Below are 16,148 nucleotides of genomic sequence, written 5' to 3'. Positions count from 1 at the left end.
GTGAATGTGTCGTTCAGCAACAGCAACAGCAGCAGCAGCAGCAGCAGCAGCAGCAGCCTGCTTAGAAACTTGAATCTCTCACATCTACACCTTTTGCAAACAGAAGCATTATAAAGTCGGCGGTGTGAGAATGAACACTGAGCTCTATTTATTTCCAAAACAGCTGCAGATCACAGAGGAGTGTGCTGCTAACTGCAGCAGAGACAAGTGGAGCAGAAAGCACAAGATGAACACTAAACTATTAATGTTCATGTCATGTTACTCAAATTGCATTTTCTATGAGATGAGCTGGCGACAACAACTAATGTTCCTGCCTGGTCCTGCTCCTGTAGCTGTTAAGTGCAAACAGTCCCAGTGCAAAATGAATAATATTTTGTCGTGTACATGACTTTTAAATGTTATTTTCTGGTTTCTGATCTGACTTAGAGTCTTTGGATTTTCTGGAAAACATGAATTTGCCTAACAAGCCATATTATGCTACAACCTTTTCTATTTTTATGTAGGTAAAGCAACTGTAAATAAAGGAGAGGTTAAAATACCTTCTCTGGTACCACACTCTTTCCATCCCAGGCGTAACCCCTCTTGGTGAAGTAGTTGACTGTAGCGAACTCAATGAGGGCCGAGAAGACAAATGCGTAGCAGACGGCGATGAACCAATCCATGGCTGTGGCGTAGGCCACTTTAGGCAGAGAGTTCCTGGCGCTGATACTGAGTGTGGTCATGGTCAGGACAGTGGTCACTCCTGTAGGGAGACACACAGGCAACATCAGTATAGAATATAAAACCATATAGTTGATATCGTTACACTTGAGTGTATGAAAGGAAGACACGAGATTTAATAGAGTAATCTGAAACCCACTATAAAATAATCCATCCATGAAGATTTTCTCGAGTCATGCTGAATGAAAGTGAAGTTATTGTTTAATATTTGGTGCATTTTGAAATGTTTTCTACAGTGCAGCATAGTTTGGGGGCGTCATAATGCGAACGTCAAGTTTTTTTGGTGTTCATAAATCAATTGAATCTTGTTAATCTATAGGAGCAGATGCAGTGTTGCAGCCTGAGCTTTTAATAGACTCAGAGAGGTGGAGATGTTCAGGGCTGCAGCTGAAAGATGCAGCTGGCCTCACAGATACTGCTGCTGATTAATGGCTGCAGAAAACAGGGTTTCTCTCCAAATCTGACCAGTGTTAAGTAAAACATAATTCCTGCTTTTGTCCTCGCGTAAGGAGCAAATGTCACCCCTGGAAAATTAAATCACCAAACTCCAATGTTAGCTGCCGAAGCTGAGACTCTGCACAGGGAAGGAGAAGAACTGGGTCAGAGCGAGCGTATCAAACGACGTGGTGCTCATCACAGAACAGGCTGCTGCAGATGTTTACACACCAAACAACATCAGCCCAAGGAGCAAACAGTCCACCCGTTGTGGTGGAGGGAGGTGAAGAACAGCTGGCTTCAACGGAAAACTATAAAATATGCAGAGAGGACCCTCCCACACACATGTGGAGGAGAGATGTGTCTGTACAACCTCACATGTTCATGATACACACACATAACACACTGTCGCAGAAGTGAGATCTGATTCACCTCTTTAAAATCCTCAATCTTCTGAACTTTGAACCGTCCAGTCAGAAACTTAAAAAAAAACGAGATTATAATTTGACAACTGAGGTCACTCTATAAATATAATATAAGGGGGCAGTGTACTGTATGTGCAGTGGCTCATTTGCAGTTTACGGGGTCATAGTTTGTCCTTTTAAGCAGTTTCACATCTGTTCAGGCAGAACTAGTGAGGATCCATTTATTTCCACTGTTTCTCTTTGATAATGTGATTTACTTATGTTCAATTAATTGAGTTTATGACAATTTAGACATTTCTCTACTTGACAGTTCCTTAATTTTGGAGTTTGTTTGAGGCAGCGACTCTTAAGCGAGACTCAACAAAGCAAGCAGATATTTTTTTCCTCAACTTAAAATGCGTCATTCTTATAGCTCCCTTTGTGATCTATAAACCAATGCATTTAAAATACACATCTACAATCGTGTCATCATCAAATCATCAACAAGATTACTATTGAGTCAAGAGGATAGGAGATTGAATGTGCATTGTATTCTACTGTAAAGTGTTCCTGCTATTGTGTCCCTGAGATGTTACAGTTTCCTTTCAGTATTATGAATTCTCCTTCCATCTCAGTTCTGGTGAAGTGTTAACAGATGAATCACGGACTCCTCATCCTCCCACTCTCTTTTCACATGGTTTTGGCACCGCTGACTCTGGTGCTGTGACATGAAGCATAAAGGACGATTATTATGTTCTCATTAGTCAGAGCTATATAAATGATTTGTCATTAGCCATAACCGAACCAGACACCTCTGATGGATGATTTACTGGATCTGTGTAGTAGGTACACAGGCTGCGTGGTCATACATTTCTGCTGTTCATTACGGCTCCGCAGGGAGTAACAAATAAGTAGGTCAGAGTTATTTATTCTGAAGTAATGTATAGCTGTAATCTGCATTGCTTCAATAAAACACGAACCCAGATAGATGGTTGGTTTAACTCAATTAAAAAGGACACACAAGTAATCAGCGGGAACACCTGCTTCGTCACCGTCAAAACACTTGGCACCAACACGACGTTAACAAACGGAAAAAAAACGAACGACTGCTTCACATGAAAGTGTCACATCCCAACAACACAACACATAAGAAGAATAAAAAAGAAGCCACTGTCAGAGACGGAGATACAAAACACAGCAGCCATTTGTAAGCGACAGTAAGTGTATTAATGCTGTTGTGCGATGCCATAAAAGCCACATGACCATGTTCTGCACCTCACCCACTGCTAAGTAGGGCATTGAGCGGTTTGTTGATGCATTGTTACGGGGATGCATGGCAGCAGGAGATATGAAAATATTAAGTGATGCTTAGTCAAGTATTCATACCAGATTTTCATATACAGTACAGCTCATTTGTACCGGCGAAATAAAGCTGTGAGGAAAAGTGTGTTGCTTTACATTTGTTTTCCTCTAAGGATTGAAAAAACACACACATCCAATACAAAAAAAAAAAAAAGAAATCTATGACAAGTGAACAGTTGATTGATCTTTAGGTTAGAGAACAGGGTCTGGAGACTTCCAGTGGAGCCCAACATCAACATCAACATCTCACTGCTTATGAGGCAGGAGCCAAAACACTCTGCGTTGGAGAACGGCCAGCGTAAAGTGGCTTTGCCAGCGACCGTGTGTTGTTATGGCCTCAGCAGGTGCCGGAGCGCTAAATGGCGACACCTCACATTCATTGCCACGGTGCTGAGAGCTACGGAGGCGACATGGACATGGAGGGGGACCAGGGACGTGAATCAAGCATTCAAAAGGGACAAGTGTGACGGAGAAGAACTAGATAACATAAATACGTGTGAGCAGGCATATGGTCCACGTGGGATGCATCAGTAGGAAGAAGATAAAAGAGGGTGAGGTGAGGGAGTGTGGACGCACGGACGGAGGGACGGGGGTGCGGCAGCAGTGTGGTGTCGATCTGTCAGGTATTTTGTTCGCCAGTAAATTAGTTAATTTTGTGGAGGAGGATGAAGGCAGCACCACTGGGTATTACACAAGTCCTCACAAAAGGCGCCCCGGTGCTTGGAATCATATACACTTTGCAGCGTTTGACAAGCTCCGTTGTCATGGAAACAAGTCTTCCAACTCCTCCAGCGTCTTAATACCACAAGAGAAACAGAACGAAAAAAAAAGGGCCTTTCTAAAAAAAAAAAAAAGAAGAAAAAATCTCACTAAGTGTTGGTTTGCTTTGTTGTGTGCATTTGTGGTTGTTGTGTGCATGTATCTACCTATGTGTGTGTGTTAACAAGGAGGTCAGCTCAGACGACCCCTCCCCCCTTCGTGTCTGCTCTGCTCGGTGACGGTTCTACTTAAGGATCATTTAGAAACAGTGGAAAGTTGACTCATTAAAACACGACTCCAGAGCTGGTTTTAAACGACTCCATTTGACATGTTGTAACTAATAGACTGGAGGCTTTGAAGGCTGTTAATGAACAAAGTCACTGATCTGGAAACTTCTAACTGGATTAATAGTGGAGTAACTCAATTCTGGAGAGTCCCTTCCACTCAATTTAGCTCAGTGTGCACAAGCAGTGACACTTGATTTATATGATACATATCTTCTAACAAGATTTTTTGCCTCTGTTTGCAGACTCACTTGCAAATACACACATACAGTAAAAAAAACAAAACAAAACAAAACAAGTCAGAATAGAGAGTGATGGTGTGAGGAAACTAATTTGGAGGCTTTGGTGATGAACGACAAGGTGAAGCCGACAAGTTTTCAAGGTGGTGTGGTGATGGTTGCTGCCTCGGGGGAAGGGGGAGGTTTGATGTGACAGCGTGTAGGTAAACAGTCCAAATGTGCAGTTTTGGATAGAAAAATATTTCACTTTTTTAATAGGTTTCCGACCCAATAAGTTAAAACTTATAGAATTTGATTTACTGTCTATCACGGTAATCACTCTCTGCCTCTCTGGGCCGACAGATTAGAAAACAAATTGCTCCAGACGCAGCTAAAGATAAAATAAGAGCCTCTTTCTCCTCAACTTTATTTTTACCCTTTAAGGTCAAACAATATTTCAGCATTAGGTGCAAAGTCATTCTTTATCATTATTATGAATATATATTATTGATCTTTCTGATGATGTATAGTTTGCAACGGTTGGTTTCTGACTGACGTCCCCCCCTTCTGCTAATCTGACCAAATCTCAATCCAGAGAGTAAAAAATGTAAAATGTACAGCTCAGCCTCTGGATCGCAGCCAAACCGCAGACAAATGTTGGTGATGGAGAGAGAGAGAGAGAGAAAGAGAGAGGGGGGGGGGCCTACAGGAAAAATGGCTGTGCTGTCCCTCTCTCTCCCTCTCCTCTCACGCTCTCTGGTTCCAGACAGAAATTTGCCTCTGACAATGTTTTGACTGAGTAGGCAACCAATAAAACATGACAATCAAAATGTGGGACGAGGTCAAAAGTACATTGTGAAGTGGGACGCTCGCTCGCTCGCCCGCTCAAAGAATACATCCTCTCTTTTTTTATGTGTGACTTACATCCTGTAGCAGGGCTGAGCGTTAAAGATGGCCTTGCTGTCAATGAGCTGCTTTTTATGAACTGTTACGTGGTACTACGCATCATCACACCTGAGCAAGGACACTGCAGATAATGCACATCTGCTAAAGATGCAAATCCTCAGCTGAAGCTTTTAAAAGACACTCCAGACTTTTTTTTCTTTCTTTTTCTGAATCAACTGTTTCTCTAAATGTGGCGCACACTGCAGATTTTAAATTAACCTTTGACTGCACCACATATTAGGGGGGGTTTGAGATGAGACATACATACATATATTGAGTGTCAGCATGTTCCATGTTGAGTTTATCATGCGTCTCTTTCAAACCTTCAATCATTTCCTCTGTGCCACCTAAACATGTCTATAAAAACATTAGATTTAGTGAAATAGTGAAATATTTAGTGTGAACATTTACTATCAGTGCTGAACTGTCTAAAGTCTAAAACAACACTGATGCAAATGATTTGTAATTTTAAAAGAAAGGCTCCCCCAGCTTCTACATATCATTTTTAGTATTTGTGCTATTATATGATAGTGCTGATGATCAGATGGGTTTTATAATAATAATACATTTGTGTTGCTTCCCCCCTAAAGGCTGTTGATGAATGAGCAGCAGAGTTGTTCAGGGAATTGTCAAACAACTTTCTGTTTTCCCCTCAACCAGTCCCAGGAGTGAAGCTGCTGTCTTTGTTGGATGTCTATCAACATCTCCACTGTGCTCAAGCTGCTCATTTATTCATGCTTTATCAATAACTGAAGCCTCAGAGGAGAGAGAGAGAGAGAGACAGAGAGAGAGAGAGATGGAGGGTGGGGTCGGACACACATCACCTTCAGCATCACTACGTCACCTTTGATTTACATAAATAGAAAAAAACAAATTGACACGTTGATTGACAGGTGAATTAAATGGCTGTGCTGGCACCACAGCTGTGATGGCACACACACACACACAGTACAACACACACAGTACATGGCAGCACTGCCTACAGTGTTGTCAGCTAGTAATCATGAATTTATGAGCACCCACTGGCAAACAAAACGCATGTGCACATGTAGCAAAGAAACACAGTCACTGACTCATACACATGCTCCACATTTGTGAACATACACAAACAAACCCCAGTGCATACAGGCCCAAACACACACACAAACACACACACACACACACACACACACTAGGTGTTATTCCTTAATGAGCAGATACATTAAACAGCATCATGGGAGAACCAATAAATACCCAGCCAATCGCTCTTAAAGAGGAGAGAGGGAAGTGAGCTAATCTTCTGAGCACTGCTGTCCCTGTCAGCTTAGAGACAGAGAGAGGAGGGTGGGGGGTGGGGAGAGTGGGAGGCAGCAAAGAGAGAGAGAGAGCACCATATCAGCACCATCACTGCCTGTTTCCTTTTGCTTTTCATTTGGACTGCAAATAAATAAATTGCCAACAGTTTTCCACTACGCCGAACTAGCTATAAACTAATCAGCCTCTTAATCGGCACAATGATAAATAAGATAACTCTACCCACTGCTGTGTTTTCAAATTGCCTATTCATCTACAGGGCAGGCTTTAGGAAAGAGATTTAGTGCAGGGGCTGTGCTTCATAGTCACATAATGTAATTTAAACTGTTTTCAGTGCTGTATTTGTTCATGGTAATGGAGCTTCAGTGTCAGCTCCTGACGTCTGTGTTGGAAACATAAAGCCCGTCACATCTGTAGTAATAAGAAAACACCTGTAGTATCGCAGTGTGGGCGCGTTGTTGTGATGAAAACACAGAAACTAAGCTGTGAATAGGTTTTTGAATATCTAATTAATGATCATGGGAATGAGTGTTTCTGACAAATTATAAATAATTTCATTATTTATCAAGGAATTCTGTTTCATTCTTTAGACTGACCATCAGACCACAAGCACTGAATGACAAGACGTTCGGTTTGGACTCTTAATTAATTCCCATTTGCCTTTGTATTGTATGTGAAGCATTGTGCTGAATGTTTATTTAGTTTTCCAGGCAGACTTTAATGAGAAACAGAAGAAACCAGCACTTGTTTGGTTACCATTTTGCCTGTGAGGTTTATTAAACCTTTTGTGTGTGTGTGCTTACAGTAAGTGGTAAAAATCCAGCAATGCAGTGTCTGGTGTGTGTATGTGTGTGTGTGTGTGTGTGTGTGTGTGTGTGTGTGTGTGTCAGCCTGTAAGATAATGTGGCTGCATTCAATTTGAGCTCTGCTGTGTTGGAAATGTCGAGGTGAGTTTTAGGGAGTGAAAGGTCTCTGAAACTACAGTGCTGTTTGTGTATCTGCCAAACCATCAGCTGCCTGACATCACTGATGTCAATGATGTCACTGAATGTCCAGAGCGCGATTTACAAGTGCAGCAAATCATCCGAAAACACAGTGATATAAAGTCCACAATCAGGACGAATGGAAGCAGCTGTGCAGAGTGATGGTGAACATAAACCATAAACCTCTATCTCACATGGACATGCCACACATTAGTTCTGCGTTTACTCTGACTGCTGCCTGGTAGCTTGTTATTTAGGCTGCATCTTTGCACATGAGTCATCAAAATGAAGACATCCTGCATATATAAGCAATGTAAGAGCTTCTGTGACAAGACAGCTCAGTGTAGCCTTTCATCCTAATGGTGCCAGACACATGTACAATGGTTTGATATACCACATAAATCTTTGACGTAGATGATAGTTCAAGGATTAAGATGGCAATGAAAGATCCTGATTGTCTGCTGTGTCTTTTTTAATGATTCATTTACACTGGTATTGACATCGTAACCTCTCTGAAGAACAGGCTCATTCATCTGCTGTCTCAGATGATGCATATTAATCACATGAATGACCTACCTAGTATACTGGGAAGTTGCAGCATCGCAAAGCACATGTGGTTATTCAACTGTGTGTGTGTGTGCGTGCGTGCGTGCGTGCACATGTAATCTTGTGAAGCAGAACCAGAAATGATAGCATGAGGGACACACACATGCCCTAGATAGTTGTTTGAACCTAATCTAGGCCATCCTCATTTCCCCTCGACACGTGACAAGCACCGCAGGTAGCAAGCTGTGGTATACACACACACACATACACATAGCGCATACACATAAGGAGACACTCACAGCTCACACAAACCAACACCAAAACATTGCAGGAAGAGTAGAAAAAACCTGTTGGAGACTGCAGAGCTGCAAAATCTGGTGCCTGTGTAATGTTTGAGGGAAAGCTCTTTAAGTGGTGGGCCAGAGGAGACACTGACATCCATAGGAAGAATGAGAGGAGAGAGAGAGATGGGGAGATAGATAGATAGATAGCCGGAAAGAGAGAGAGAGAGAGAGAGAGAGAGAGAGAGGAAAAAGAAGAAAGAGTAGGGTGAGGTAACTCAAGGACATTCAGCCTGCTGCTGTGCTGTGCTGCTACTGAGCATGCTGCAGACTAGCAAAAGCTTTCCTTTTGGGCGGTATTATGTAAGACCTCAGTGTGACAGACAGACAGATACACACCAGACACACACTCACACTCACACACAGAGGGATTCATGTACGCATGCCCAGACACATGCACACAACACACACACACAGTGACAAACACATCACACACACAGGCAGGCAGGCAGGCACAAACACACTTGTAGACACACACATATTCAGAGCACGTAAATCTCAATTCACACTGAGCCCTGCGCCTGAAATTCCACTGCAGCCAAACACAAATGATTAAAGCTCCTGTTCACTTTGTCAGTGCAGCGAATGAACAACATGGACTAAAATAAAATGAAAAAAATATTGTACAATAAAGTTTGGACTGAATGTGTGAAACAAATGAATATCCTTTGAAGGAATATTTTGACATTTTTGGCAAATAAGCTTCTTAGCTTTCTTGCCAAGACTTAGACAAGCAGATCTATAGCCCTCTGTCATCGCTGTGAGGTTGCCCAGCAACCGGCAGAAAAGTCCAAAGCCCAAGAAAGTTTAAAAAGACATTTTTTGCAGCTTCTTGTCCTTTGTGAAAACATCACACAAACGAGATGCAGCATGTTAATTAGTAAGATGTAGAGGTGTTGGCAGCTTTGAACTCACTCTCTCCCACGGTTTCTAGTCCATAATGCTGTGTTAGTAATAATTAAATGAGGCTCCAGTTCTCATCTAAGAAAACATTCTTATAATGTTGAACTATGAATCTTTATCTTTGCCCACATCAGAGAATATTTCTACAGTGTCGAGTTAACACAACACACTGCTTTTCTTTGTTACTCAAATCCTCAAACTCAGTAGCTACTCATCATGTATCATGAGACGACGAACCCGACGACCCGGCCTGTTCTTCAGAAGCAGCCTCCCCCACACTGAAGGATTTTCTTGTGTAACCAAATTCAAATGTGTTGTTTGCAAATAAAACACTTTTACTGAACAGAAATCTTTTGGTCAGAGCAAAAATAAAGCTGCACTTCAGGGTCATTTTTTCACTGTCACATCTGCTGAATCCAAAGCTAATTGTCCATTAAATGTCCGTTGTATATGGAGCCATTACTAGATGTGATAACACAACACTGATTCAACCGAACAGCTCCACACAAACTTCTTTAGTATTTGTTATTTTGAATTTCCTGTTTACAGTCCACTGTCCCACGCTGGTGCACAGGAAATGATGCGTTTTACCTCATGATAGGAAGGGGAGGGGTGAGGAGGAGCAGTGAGTCTCCTAGCAACAGGTAGAACGAATGCTGACAACATGAAGTAGCGCCCAAGACGTGAGCTGTGTCTCAATTCAAATACTTTCATGAGTAGGCTATACATTGTCATGTATACTATATACACTATGTAGGCTACTTCTCTAGTGCGTGACAGTGTTGTCTGAAATCGAAAACGGTCATTGTGCACTTACCAGAATTTACCAGAACGATCACCGTGCTTGCCAGTGTCAACTTATTTTGGACCGCTGCCTGTCAACACATCCACCAGCTTGTTGTGTTTGTGATTTCAATTAGCAAAAATGAACGCCTTACTTGTGCTTTTTTTGCTTGTCTAGGCCGCCTGTTTAATGCGAGGTGAAGATTACGCTTCCACGTCAGCCGGCTCCACTTACTGGTGGAAAACATTGGCAGTATGTTGATTTACATATATTGTATTCCACTATGTAGCCAAGACGGCGACCATTAAGGGTGGGAAGTGTCCATTGTTCCGTACTCAACTTTCTGACCGTTATGAGTGCACTGTATTTTGCCATACAGTCAGTGTGATTTACAAACTCAAAATAGTTAAGTAGCTAAGTATGGAAGTATTCGAATTGAGACACAGCAATGGTTCAGAAGCAGAATGTGCGACACAGATTGTGCTGGGCAAGCTCGGGTAGCATATACAACAACATAGCGCCTAACCGGGGCAAGCTAGGAGGTGTCTGCAACGGGCTACGTGGTAATCCACAGAAGCTAACAGTGCCTAAACTCATGGTAGCAAACGTTCGCTCCCTCGTCAACAACATGGATTACATCAGACTATGAAGAGCTTCTCAATGTGGTACGAGGAGCTGATACTACATCAGACCGACAGAGTTAGCTTTGTTAGCCAGTAAGCTAATAGCTTGGCGCTCTGGCTGTGTACACTAACAAATCATGGTGTCGGGACGCCGTTTCCACTCACTGCTCACCACACGTAGAGGAAATGACTGTGAAGTGCCGACCCTTTTGTTGACTCCACATGCTCCACTTTTATTCACCCCTTGGCTCACATATACCGGAAGAGAACAGGAATATTCACCACTTTTATTGTGTGTGTGTGTGTGTGTGTAGTATGTGACCACAGCTTCAGCCAACAGATGATTATCCTTCGCCTGCCAGTGCCGACATTCATGTATTGCCATACACGGCGTGGAAGTGCCAGTTGTGTTTTCGTAATAATGCTGAAATGCTCTAGGGGTCGACAGAAGTTACGCACTATAGCTTTAAATAAATAAAAAAAATTCAAATACACCCTTTAATAACCATATCAATCAATATGCAATAATGTACGGTCATACCACCTCATTAATCATATAATCAGGGGTTAACCAGCCTTCAAATCACAATTTAAACATTTGAAACCCTGCTACATTTATTATAGGCTAAAATAAATTATATAACACAACTTTTTTTTCTGTTATTCAGTAGATGTGTTATTGCATCACTACAGGAAATAGAACAGCTATTGTGCGGTCACCTCATAATATCATATATAATTGTGGCATAATTATGGCATAAAGAGGCTGCATTTGTATTTAGTTCATTTAAAGGGAGTTTTTCCCCCCCATTTTATTATATCCAAACAGAATTTTAAAGGAGCCCATTATGTTTAATGTCTCGCTCAGGACCACTGTGGTTCTGAGCAAGAGATCATACTGTCAACCGCCAGTTTTAATAAAAAACTGACTTGTAAATTACAACCTTATGAAGGTAGAATTCATTCATTGCAGGACTGTTGTATTAGAATCATTACTTTTGATTACATAATAAACTGCCACTTGAGTGTACCGTATATTCCACATCAATTTTCTAAGCACAGATTTGAGACCTTGTGGTTATGCATTCATTTCTCTACCTCTAGATGTTGAGAAGAGTAGAAGAATAATAATAAGAAGAAGAGGCTGAAGTAGAAGGAAGACGACTCACCAAACACAGTCCTGGCAGGGACGGACTCTCTGTTGAGCCAGAAAGACACTTGGGAGAGGATGACGGTCATGATGCAGGGTAAATAAGTCTGGATCACAAAGTAACCGATTTTCCTCTTCAGGTGGAAGTGGGTTGTCATCACGACATATTCTCCTGTGGTCGGCAAACAAGTCAGAAAGTCAGAGTGAATTCATAGATAAATGTTATATCTTTAAAACATATACAGTTAGGGCATCTGTTCTACCTTCGCTTTTGGTGTGAAGTGAGGTGTTTTTTTTTTTCTTTTTCTAAATGGTTTGTTGTTTTTCGGCCTTTGGTTTTATTGTAGTTGAGATTTATTGGTGCAGTTATGAGCGTCATTTGTCAACAAACTCAATACACAGACATGATCCATTTCATCAGAGCATCCAGGCTCAGTCTCAGAGGGAATATGACAGCCAGAGGAGCAGCACGGGGGTTTAATCTGACTATAACAATATGTTGATGTGGAGGTTTTCCACTGCAACAAATAAAAATAGAGTGATGCATTTTAGCATCAACATAGACATAGCTTATTCAATCATGCTTGGGATTTATATATATACGTATATAATGTCCTGGGAAGTGGTTTCTGGTGAAGCTAAAGGTGCATTGGGGCAGATTAACAACGTTACTATGTGCCTGCAGCGAGCGTCACTGCAAACAGGTCACCCATTTTATACTGTCACTAATTTTTGCCAGTATCAATGGACCAAAAGGAGGAGGTGGAAAAAAAGACATAATGGCCAGTAGGGAAATAATGAATCTGGGACATAGGCTGTCATTTGTATAGCAACAAACCAAGTACCAGTGATGTTGCAGATGAACTGATGCAGTCAAAATTTGCAGTTTCAAACCATTAATCTGTATGTTGATGGATGATGGATGATAATGAGGATGTTTTAAGTAACAGTGTTTATATCGAGCCCTTGAAAACATCCATTTATTTCACAGTTAAGTCTATAATTAAGATCGTGTGACGCCTACCTGTGCTGGACTGCACCACACCAGAATCCACACTCTGACCCATCAGATCATACTGGTTTAATCTGGAGCCGTCCTCTGCCACCACCACAGACTGGGCAGCCCCTCTGGTCCACACATACACCACTTCTGCTCGAGTGTAGGCATCTGGCGAGGAAGAACAGAGTGAAAAGTCATAAATTATTTTGCTGCTGGTTGTCTCTCGTCATGTTCTGCCTTCAAGGTTTGTATTTTTGGAGCTGCTCGGGATGCCAGGTAAAAAAAAAAAAAGAGAGAGAGAGTCAAATCTGGAATTAGGTCTTCCACTAAATTCCTTGAGTTGTGTTTGCCCTCGTCTCATTTTGTCTCATCTCGTCTTCTCACATCTTCTCTCATCCCAGTTCTACCTGTCTTGTCTCATTTGCCATTTAAGCATGTTATCCCTTTCTTTCACCTTGTTAGCAGTGCCTACTAGACTCATCTCTTCTCTTTAATCCCATCAATTTTTATTCCCCAGATATTTTGTTGTTTCTTGTCAAATATTTCCTCATTTGATCACGTGATGCGACGTGATGCCACATTGTGTCACTTCTAAGCTCATAAGAAAACAAACAAACAACATCACAACAGGACAACGTGACCTTAAAACAGCCAACTCAGTCTTTCCTTCCCTCCGGCCACCCAACCTGTCAAAGCTGCGGTGTTGCTCGACCACTGCAGAGGAAAAGGATGGCTCGACTGCAGACTGCAGCATAAGGAAGAGAGCTCATCACTGAAATATTTAGGGAGTGAGTTCAATTTAAAGGGGGGGTTGAGGCTCGGTCCTCTCACTCACGCTGTGCAGCTGTCTGAAGGATGGCACAGACACACGGTGACGTCTCTGTTTCGCATTTGCCGTGTTTTTCTGCTCTGGCTTTCTCTCACTCTCTCTCGCCTTTAGTGTTTCCCCCCCTCCCCTCCCTTTCTCTATTCTCGTCTCCACCCTCCATCATTCTATCTCTTGTTATGTCTTCTCAAGGATGATGCAGAGTAGGGGTAGCTGTCAGCGGTGAGCAGCTGGTGTGATGCTCTGGAAATATTACAGAGAGCTCTGCCTTGGATAAACACAGGTCTGTGTGCTACATGGCTGCCAGGGTCTTGCAGGGCCTGGCAGGGCTGAATGAGGGGAGACCGGAGGGGCCGTGGAGGACAGGCCCTGTGGGAGAACAGCTGTTACCACACTGTCATTCCTTATCAGGGGCCGGTGCTGGGGTCGAGCTTCCAGTTGGATGAGGTAGTGACAGCGTGTCAGAGGCGCGTCTGTGTACAGTGTGTGTGTGTGTGTGTGTGTGTGTGTGTGTGTGTGAGTGTGGTGTGTTCGTGAGCGTTTACGTCGTGCACGTATGTTGGATTGTGTTTGAGCGCAGAGCCACTTACAGCTGCCAAACTTGAGTGGACAAGCGTGGGCATCCATTGGGAAGTCTTCCAGGTGCATGGGGCATTCTGCTCTGACTGTGAGCCTGCAGAGAGTCACACAGGTGTGGAGAGTGCATCAGAAAAAAGAAACAGCAGCGAGGAAAACAACACACAGCATGTAGAGATCCAGGAGACAAGCTAGAGGAAGCACAGTGAGCCACTGGGAACATGATGATGATGATGTAACATTATTTCCAGATTCAGTCCAACTCAAACATGCAGCTACTTTTTTTGAAAACGCTTCGGTCCCCTCCACTGTGGGTTTCTATTTCCTGACAGCTTGGTGACAAACAGCATGTCAGGTCACCCGTGACACACTAATCTCCCATCCATCCCTCATCTCGCTCATCTGTGACAGCAATATGGGCTCCGCCGCTGCCCCCTCCCCCCTGCTAGTAAACATGCTAAAACAAATGCTTTACGATCGCAGGCATCTCACACTGGCGTCACTCTGTGGTGTGTGTGTCACAGTTTGTACTGTCTTTAAGGATCTTATTCACACACACACACACACACACCCCACCCCCACCACCACCCTCCTCTGAACTCAGCTCAGATACTCGTACACCTTATCTTCCTGCTCACAGCCGTCACGTAGCATCCCCACTGTGATTAATCATGGTGGAATAAAACAGATTTTCCTTTAAGCACTACTATGGAAAAAATCACAAACTGTAATAAAGATGTACAATATGTGACACACAAGACTTATAAATGGAGCCATAATGCTTAAAGAACGATAAATAGTTTAACTAGATGGAAATAAAAGTATAAATCTACTGGTATTTACAGATAAACAAGTTAGTAGCAGTACACCTCAGAGAGGCTACCTATGATATGATTCTTCTGAGACAAAATGTATATTTTTAATTATCTCCATTCTTCACTTATTAATAATTTAGGTCCAGATAATATATATCCAATGTTCCCTTAGCCTCTCTTCCTCTTCAACAAATGCCGTGCGCTGGTATTAAAACGACACAAGGTCTCTGCCTCTCCTGTAAATTCAAAAAAACATTTTAATCTCCCACTGGCTCAGAAATCCTCCTGTTGTTGTTGCACCGGTGCAGCAGTGACGTGGTGCAGCAGCAGCAGCAGCCTACCTCATGGTGTACAGCAGCGTGCCCTCCTCTGTGATTCGCAGCAGCTTGTTGGGCATGGTCATGTTGTGGGCCACCGACTTCTTGCCGTTGTGGAAGAAGGTATCGGGGGTCCAGATCTTGCTGGCCATCAGGTTGTTGAGACGCAGCACGGCCATGGGGCCTTTGAACTTTAGTCTTTCGTCCTTCCAGCTCTGTCTGAAGAAGACATCAATGGTGTACTCCTACAGGTGGACGGTTGGAGGCAGAGAAAAAGAAGTTAATAAAAGAAGAGAGGGGATAAAGATTGAGAAGCAGATCTCCACCCTGCAGCAGTTTTCTACCTTTATCTCCTACGTGGGGAAGATGCTGAGTAATCCAACCTTATTTTCTCTTCTCACCCTTTTTTTTCTTCCTGGTGTCACTTTGACTTTCTTGGCCTAGTTTCCCTGCTGGTAACTGTCTCCTCATGTTAAAGGTTTTGGCATGGAGGATGCAGTGGATGGAGGTGCATGGTTTTCTGGCTGGTATGTCCTCTATCCAATGGCTCCATTGTTAGAGTAGAGTAATTGTGCTCTTTCTTTTACATAGTAATACAGTATATGTGGTTGCATTCCCATTTTCTTGCATTTTAGTTCCAGTTTAATGTGCTATATGCAAATGAAAGACCATTTGGTATTTGGTCATTCGGCGTTGCATTGTTAGGTAAGTGCCAAAAATGACTATTGTTAGCATTTATCTTTGGGGGAACTTCTTTGCTCAGTAATCTAAATTGCACCAGGCACAAAAAGGAAGAGCTGGACACGAAATTAGGAGGACATTTCACTGTGAAGGCAGCTTATGACTATAGCTGAGAGCAGATTT

At 42.6% G+C, this 16,148-nt stretch overlaps 1 protein-coding gene and 1 long non-coding RNA gene across 8 annotated transcripts in view; one reads left to right on the top strand and one right to left on the bottom strand.

Moving 5' to 3' along the window:
• Positions 1-16,148, top strand: part of LOC146974141 (uncharacterized) — a 79,662-nt gene that overhangs the window by 22,293 nt on the left and 41,221 nt on the right. The window contains exon 2 of the long non-coding RNA XR_015037593.1: positions 11,705-11,847. This is a non-coding gene — a long non-coding RNA (uncharacterized LOC146974141). The remainder of the gene's footprint in view (positions 1-11,704; positions 11,848-16,148) is intronic.
• Positions 1-16,148, bottom strand: part of gabra1 (gamma-aminobutyric acid type A receptor subunit alpha1) — a 28,863-nt gene that overhangs the window by 3,701 nt on the left and 9,014 nt on the right. For all 7 annotated transcript variants that reach the window (XM_085797246.1, XM_085797243.1, XM_085797247.1 and 4 more), the window contains exons 5-9: positions 15,309-15,529; positions 14,167-14,249; positions 12,775-12,918; positions 11,770-11,922; positions 540-742 (exon numbers count right to left, since the gene is read on the bottom strand). In XM_085797246.1, coding sequence (XP_085653372.1) covers positions 540-742; positions 11,770-11,922; positions 12,775-12,918; positions 14,167-14,249; positions 15,309-15,529 — 804 coding nt within the window. The remainder of the gene's footprint in view (positions 1-539; positions 743-11,769; positions 11,923-12,774; positions 12,919-14,166; positions 14,250-15,308; positions 15,530-16,148) is intronic.

The sequence above is a fragment of the Trachurus japonicus genome, chromosome 14, assembly GCF_045865225.1.
Source record: "Trachurus japonicus isolate A0001 chromosome 14, Traja_1.0".
Classification (NCBI taxonomy): Eukaryota; Metazoa; Chordata; class Actinopteri; order Carangiformes; family Carangidae; genus Trachurus; species Trachurus japonicus.
The sequence above is the reverse complement of the archived record's forward strand: the minus strand, read 5'-3'. Positions and strand labels throughout refer to the sequence as shown.